Below are 8,009 nucleotides of genomic sequence, written 5' to 3'. Positions count from 1 at the left end.
CGCCAAGTTGCCCAGGTGGGTCTCGAACCCGTGGGTTCAGGCAATCCACTCACCTCAGCCAACCAAAGCGCGGGATTATAGGCTGCGCCACCGAGCCCGGTTGGCATTCTTCTCATAAAGCTAAATTACTGCTTTTAAAGATCTATCATTTATTCGGAGAATATTCCTTCCATTTAAAAAAATAAAACAGGTACCTCAGTACCTCAAAAAGTTTTGAGTTCTATATCATTAAACCAGGTTTTACTATGTTATCACTTCAAGATCAACACAAGAAATTGGAAGGAGACTTTGGGATTTTCTGTGACATATAACTAGTTCATTTTTACATTTAATAACTAAAGATATTTAAAAAATCCTTGTCAAAACAAGTCGACTCCCCATGAGGCATAATGCAAGAAAATTAATCTGTAAGCTTCCAAAGGGGATTGTTTCTAAATATTTTTTGTCATTGAAAAACAATTTGGAATAAGTTCCTTCAAGTTCTACCAATAAATGATATTCTCAGGCCACCATTCCAGTATTAATAATAAAAAATTTAATATACTTTAATATGGCTTAGAAGATTTTTTTTTTTTTTTCAGAAAACGACCATATTAAATAATTGAATCCTAATGGGAATGTACGAGTCACTACACATATAAACTTAATATTATTTTAAAATTACACTAGGTGAGAGATTTTCTCTGGATGAAAATAACTGGGCTACATCAAATAGGAGGTCATATATATGCCCTTCTTGCCACACTATAGACTTAGTAGCTTACTTTCTTCTCAAATACCATTATCCACACAAACAAAACCGCCTTTTACCTTTGGATTTGGATAAAGATCACTCTTGGAGAGGTTTTTACCATCAGTTCCTGTTAAGATCTTATTGCGAATGTGAACCACAATCTCAGCTACATTATATCTGGGGAAAGACAAGGTTTCCATCTTGGGACTTTCCTTCTAGGCTGAAGAAAGAAAAAAACAAAGATCAGAAGTACCACACTATCAATATGTTCTCATTATCTGAAGTACCATACTATCAGTAGTTCTCATTACCTGAAAACTAATAAATACAAGGACAAACAAGCCAAGGTATTCATAGTAGTGTTAATAATCATCAAATGTCAATAATATTTTATTGTATTTAAAACAAATTTGCATATACGTATCCTAAAGTAACTTTTATTCTAAAGTGACATCATTTTCTGCTAATTTTCCTAATGCTATTCTCTCTCATATGGGAAGAAGGATTTTGGTTGAACAGACAGATGAAAAACCATATGGTTCTCTTTTACGTGTATGGTTCAGGGGACTTAACAAGACTGATCCTGAGAATTAATCCTCAAAGCGAGGTACATAAAAAACACCATCAGCAGAAGCTATATATAAACAATAGTAATATAGGCTAGAAAATACAATTGTATTCTGATTTGACATTCTATTCAATATATACATACTGAGATGGCTAATAAGTTTTAAGATGCAAGTGAGAGAGGGAAAAAAGTAAGAATAAATGGTGTAATTGGCAGGAATTTCTATCATCAGAGTAAAAACTTTAACAAAAAAACCATTTCTCCTAATGTCTTCAAATGGTGGGTTATTTTTGCCTATGTCCTCCAATCTGTCCCTCAGGACACTCTGGCAATGTTTGGAGACATTTTTGATTATCAGGATGGGGGAAGGGGTGCAACTAGAATCTAGAGAGTAAAGACCAAGGATACTGCTAACCATCCTACAGTGCATAGGGTGGCTGCCCACAGCAAAGAATTATCCAGTCCAAAGTATCAATAATGCTGAGTTTAAGAAATCTTGTCCTAGAGCCTGGCATTTAATTGTCTTAATGCCTGTCACAATGTACTGAAATTATGTGTATAGCACACTACACTGTGAGCCCTCTGTAAGGTAAGATCTTTTTATTTTCTTCATTTCTCTCTGTGCCTAGCAGAATAGCAATAGTAACGTTAAAAGAAAGACAATAATAGCAGCATCTGTCTCAGTCACTCACTTAAACACCTGTCTAATTATCTACAGATCCCCTACTCTCCAGTAAAGTGAGCATTCCCAGACACCCAATGTGAATATATTCAAGTTTGCAAACAAACTGAAATGGCCCACAGTTCTGGAAATGTTTTCTCTTAGAATATTAGGGTTAAAAAGAAGCTTTGACAACTTGCCTGACCTCGGATGAAAGTAGGAAGTCATTCTAAAAGATTAAAAAATTACTTCCCAGTTCTGCTTCAACTAAAAGATGATTAACATTCTAAAAGATGATTAACAAGTAACCTCCCAGGTCTGCTAGAACACTTGAAAACATCACAGAACTTTACCTGTACGCTGTCCACTCATATACCTAACCCTGAATTGTACCACACATCTTTAAAATAAAGGAAAAAAAAGAAAATATCACAGAATGTACTAACTCTCAATGCAACATTTCCCCACTTTAGTATGGTTCTAAATTAGATAACTCTTCTAGTGTGTGAAAATATGTTTTGTTGCAATTTTACTTACTAGTCCTATTTCTAGTCACTGTAACCAATCAGAATATATTAATCCTTGTTTACATGACACCACTTCCAAAAATGTGAAGGAAGTTATCACACCTCTGCCAAGCCCTCTCTTCCTAAGGTTAATAAAATGCATGCATGGCTATATATAACTTTATTTATTTATTTATTTATCTTTATTTTAAAGATGCAGAGTACAATTCAGAGTTAGGTATACAAATGTTCATTATGTAGGTATCCTTGTTGATGAGGTGTTCCCTCCCCGCCCAGATCGCCCCCACACCCTTCACAGTTTCCCACTACTACCAAACTTTTTCTTATAGTATTATAATTGTTCAAGGTTCACTTATGAGTGAGAACATGTGTTACTCAGTTCGTTTCTGTACTAGAACACTCAGTACTATAGACTCTAAGTCCATCCAGATTGCTGTGAAGTTCATGATTTTGTTCTTTATGGCTGCGTAAGATTCCATTGTGTATACGTAACTTTAAAATACTCATTTCTAATATTTAGAAATGTTAACATCCTATTTACCTTCCTCCAAAACATTCTGTTTTGTAAATGTCTTCTTAAAATGTAATGTACAAACTGTACACAACACTGCAGGTATGGTTTGCCTACAGTACAGCATCAACACAGTAGGCAATGGCCTCTGCTATAGCATTTACTGATCCACTGAAACTCCAAGAACTTCATCATGACTGACTTATATCAACTCAGGGCTTCCTCATGTTCTTCTTACATGATTGATTATTTGAAACTTAAGCAAGGATTTGTATTTTCTACTATTGAAGTCATAATTACAAGCTTTCATTTTTAAGCTAGGCTCTTTTGGACTCTAGTAGTAGATGTCCCTTTCAGCATAAGTATGCAGGTCGTATTTTCATAAGTTCATATAATGACTGGACCAAAGAAAGACTACAGAAAAAGTCATCTTCCTAAAACAAGCTGCATCTGAATTAGAGATTATCGCAATAGATACCTTAATGATTATCATCACATATCCCTCTCCACTCATATATTTTGCACTCTGCTACTAGATTAATCCTTCTAAAACATGTAATGCATTACGTAACATCTGTACAAAAATACTTCAATTACTCACCTTACCCACCACGTCAAATTCAAATTTTTCTGCTTGGTTTGGAAACCTTTAATAATTGAGTGACCTTTCTTCTCCAAGACAGTCTCCAAACTTTCCCAAACTTCCAACGTTCCCTTTTGGAATCTCCTCCAATATCTAAATGCTATCATTCTTCCTAAGTACAAAGTCGGTTCCAATGAATTCATTAATGTGTGTATGCATGGAGGAGAGGGAGCCAGAGAGAGCCCAGAGACACCTTCCAACTAAGTAGTTTGAGTCCCTAGGCAGGGTAAAGCATATAAATAATTTACTTATATGTAAAGTGACCCTCTGACTGCCTAGAAAGTAGCAGAGATTAACTGCTAATTACTCCTCCGGTTTCTCATTTATTTGCAACACCACGATACTGAGCAGAGTAGGTATTGAAAAGACATCTGTTAACTTTTACACACTTCGTTTTGTTAAAATAAACTAGTCTGTGTAAATCACAATTCCAGGAGGCAGAGATTAAACAAAAACAAACAAAAATGATTCCTAACCTCAGTGAATAAAAAAACTCCTCGAGCTCTTAAAAGTAAAAGATGATAGTGTTAGGCAGGCGTAGTGCCACACCTGCGCTGCTCTCTGCCTCCGACTTTTGGATTAAAGTATAATATTTTTGCCTTTTAATTCATGGTTCTGGATTCGGTTAAGAGACGTCTGAGCAACGGAGGTCTGTAAAAAGTTGACGAAGCAGCTGCAACGGAATAAGCCCCGTTACCAACACCCTTCCAAGTAAATGGGTTAAAAACATACAGAAATGTACGTTTAAATTGACCAGTATCAGCTCAAGGTCTTGCCTTCTACGGTCTTGCTGCACCAGACAACATCCATTAGTTTCGTATAAACTGAGCTCAGTTTGTTTCCGGGACTAAAATCAAACAAAAAGGAACTCTGTGCTCGCCCCCACTTCCCAGGAACTAGTTTCTTTAGCCTCCTCCACAGCGCCGCGCGCAATGAAAACACCGCGAAGCCCAACGCCCCGACACCCGCCCGCACCTCTGAAGGGCGAGACGCCCTCAGTCTCCCGTCCTCCGTCCTCGCGGGTTCGCTCACACTTGCAGCACCAGCGGCCCACACGAAGGCGGTAAGTTCGGGGAGCAGCTACAGACAAAGATAAGCAGACATCGACCGTTATCACTTTTCAAACTTGCCGCCTCTCGCCGGAAGTCCCGCCCCTTTCCGCCAAGTCCACTTCCACCGGCGCCGGAGGCCGGTTGGGCTCAATAGACTCAAGGCGGTGGAATTTGAGTTGTGATGGAGGGAGCGGGGTTCTAGGCGGAACCATAGTTTGGTGGAGCTGGCGTCTAGTCGGAACCTCGACTCCGCCCGGAAGTGGGGAGTGCCGCGGTTTGGGGGCGGAGTTCGGGTTTGGGCGTTTAACTCTGTTGTGAGTGACTTCTGCCAGAGCTTGCATCGTGGTCGCAACCCAAGGTGAAGGGTAGCAGCAAGTGGAAGAGACTTTGCTAAGCTTAGAGTGACAAGGGAGAAAGAACGTGGGGCTGTCAATAAAACAAGGGTAAGTGATAGAGTTCCAAAGTGATAATAATTTGAAAATGAGTCGGGCTCTGTGTTAGGCGCTTTTTAGGCTTTATCTTATTTAGGCTTCCTTAAAGGGGAGGGGGGGGCTCGTAGATATTGCCATTTTCCCCTCAAATGAGGGCTCTAAGTCAGAGAGAGTATACAGCTGTCCCAAAGCTGCGCATGTAGTTCATAAGTAGCATAGCCATACACACATCCTGGGATTCTGCGTTCATCAACGACTTCGAGAGGTGGCAGGGACCTAACAATCCATCTGGTCAAATTTTCTCACTTTTACAGGTAAGAAAACTGGGAAAAGTGGGCAAAGTGATCTTTTCCAAGGCATACATTAAGTGGCACTGCCTGGAGTCAAACCATGGTCTCCTGGACTCGGCTTCTCCCTCTGCCTGTTCATCCTTCCACAGGGGCCAGGCCCCTTCACGTGCTTTCCACCACTGAACTAGTCCCCAAACTTGCACATCTTCAGACGAGGGGCTCTAAACTCTCTCTGTTTTTTTTTTCTTTGATGGGAGGCCAAGGGTGGAAACGCTGCACTTAATCCGCCAAAAATCGAGGTCTTGCAGCAGAAGCCATGGCAGGCCTAGCTGTCTGGGAAAAACTGTTACGTTTTGTTGAGGTTTGGGACGCCAGAGGACATCATAGGACTTGTATTTGGCCACACGGTTGAGCATCCGGTAAGGGCTGTATGTTGAACGGAGAGCCTGGATTGAGTGATGTGAAAATAGTGCTAGAGTGGTTGTGTTGAAAATAGACACAAATTCTGGTGCTTTCTTGTGTGAGTTGAAAAACTAAACCTATAGTTATAGAAGGCCATACCAGTTTTAAAGAAAAATTCATTTCATATTCAGTAGTTTAGTGCTTTCTTTTTTACTATGTCTGCTACTGATATAAGTCTCAAAGTCAGAATCCAGTAAAACTGAAAAGGAGGTTAGGAAAATGGGCTTTAAAAAAATATCAAAGGCCAACTGGGATGACTTATGGCCTTTAAGGCAGGAGGATTGCTTGAGCCCAAGAGTTCGAGGTCAGCTTGGGCAACATAGTGAGAAAAGAACCGTCTGATTGGCACTTGTCAAGTCAAATTGATTACTTATGCATGTACATCCTCCACTACACCTCATCTCCTTAGAGGCAGGGAAGGGGAGTGTAGCACAGTGGCTGAGAGCACAGCTCTAGAGTCAGAAAGAGTTAAATTTAAATCCCTGACTCTACCACTTACTGCCTATGTGGACTTAGGCATGTTATTTAACCTAACCGAGCTGGTTTCTACATCTTTCAAATAGGAATAACAGTCCTATCTGCTTTATAGGGAATCATATAGTGCTTAATAAAGTGCCTGGCAAAATTGTGAGCACACAATAAACATTGTCTGTCATTTTGACTAGCATGGCACATGCTCGCTGGTAAAATATCTTGCAAATGGCAAGTGCTCAGCAAAAGTCTCAACTGTTGTTGAGAATCTAGACAAGAAAAAAGTGACCTATGTGAAAGCCAAGATTAGAATGGACAGTATAGAAAAAGAAAAATCAGGTGAAGGAAGAAAAGAGCAGGACAAGTATTCTGTTGTATCCTCCGTTAAAATTGTTTATTTGGGGATTAACTTTATACTATTGATATGGTAAATTGATAGATATATTGGAATTAAGATTATTTGTGAAAAATTGAGTATTTATTTAAATTATCTTAATTACAGTGGTAAATGTGACTTTTTAAAAATGTTGCTTGCCCGATACTGGTCTGTGGGAGGTGAGGAATGGAGCAGAAGAATTCTCATCTTAGACTTTCTAGAGTTTTGTCATCATCTATAAAAACACCAACGACTGCAGAAAATTAAACTCTATTCATTCTGATTGTAGTACCATATTTTTCTGCTTCTGTATACCCTCACTTGCAATATGTCTGCCCTTCTATTTTATTTTCCCTGTTAGCCCTCCTGATATTACTTCCTTCCCAGCCTAGACTACATGGTTTATCAGTATCTAAACTCCCTGTGTTCAATGCCTCTGACCCAGGTGCCTGTCAAAACCTTATCCCTGAATCCTCTTCTATAAATCCCCAGCTGGGTACACTGGAGGAAAAAAACACACACACACAAAGTGGCATACAGCAGATTCTTGTTCTCCAACTTGAGCTGTCAGCCTGATTCCTGACAGTTCATTAATTTATCATTAGTCAATTCACTGTTCTATACTTCCAGTGATTTTTTTAAATAAACTTTACCACTTTCCTCAATCCCCTTCCCAGCCTCAACTCCTCTCTTTAATAGAAAGTGACCAGAGTAGTCTTAAAGGTATTTGTCAAGCATGTAACACATTCTACGTCTTGTTGTACTATAGTTTGTTGTACTGTTTCCGGTCTAATTTGAATTCCATGTTCCTTTTTAGACTGTACTTTGGAAGCTGGATGGCAGACCTGTAAAGGCTGAATGGAACTTTGAGTGACACGATGGGGATGTTCAGTGAGACCATGACAGCCTGCAACTGAACTCTATCCTTAATGTGATGATGTTCCTGTGATAGCTAGTGCTTTAAACAGATCTCTTTTTTATTTAAGTGACAGGGGTTCCAAATTGTTAATTCTGTTTTGTTTTTTAGCAGATCAGTAAGGACAAAAAAGTGATTGACCCAGTCTAATGTGGTAGGAATAAGTGAAATACTAAGGCTGGGTCCCTTGCTCTACTTCCTCTCAGGCACCCATTCATTTGAATAGAATTCTCTAAGGGCCACAGACATTTCTAGTACCTTCTTCCAGATAACAGAAAATTAAAGCCATCATGTAACATGTCCTACCTCCCTGCTCTGTCAATGCCTTATTTGTCTACCTCAGAAGATAAATTGTACTCCCTCCACCA

At 39.3% G+C, this 8,009-nt stretch overlaps 1 protein-coding gene and 1 long non-coding RNA gene across 2 annotated transcripts in view; one reads left to right on the top strand and one right to left on the bottom strand.

Annotated features, from left to right (window-relative positions):
- Positions 1-3,791, bottom strand: part of NUF2 (NUF2, NDC80 kinetochore complex component) — a 29,063-nt gene extending 25,272 nt beyond the window's left edge. The window contains exons 1-2 of the mRNA XM_008058071.2: positions 3,602-3,791; positions 811-953 (exon numbers count right to left, since the gene is read on the bottom strand). Coding sequence (XP_008056262.1) covers positions 811-933 — 123 coding nt within the window. The 5' untranslated portion in view covers positions 934-953; positions 3,602-3,791. The remainder of the gene's footprint in view (positions 1-810; positions 954-3,601) is intronic.
- A 1,188-nt stretch (positions 3,792-4,979) lies between these two features.
- LOC103260423 lies at positions 4,980-8,009 on the top strand. Its single transcript, XR_504288.2, has 3 exons — positions 4,980-5,138; positions 5,674-5,835; positions 7,543-8,009. It is a non-coding gene; the product is annotated as an uncharacterized LOC103260423 (long non-coding RNA).

This window comes from Carlito syrichta, unplaced genomic scaffold, assembly GCF_000164805.1.
Source record: "Carlito syrichta isolate Samal-C Ts95f unplaced genomic scaffold, Tarsius_syrichta-2.0.1 Scaffold303203, whole genome shotgun sequence".
Classification (NCBI taxonomy): Eukaryota; Metazoa; Chordata; class Mammalia; order Primates; family Tarsiidae; genus Carlito; species Carlito syrichta.
The sequence above is the reverse complement of the archived record's forward strand: the minus strand, read 5'-3'. Positions and strand labels throughout refer to the sequence as shown.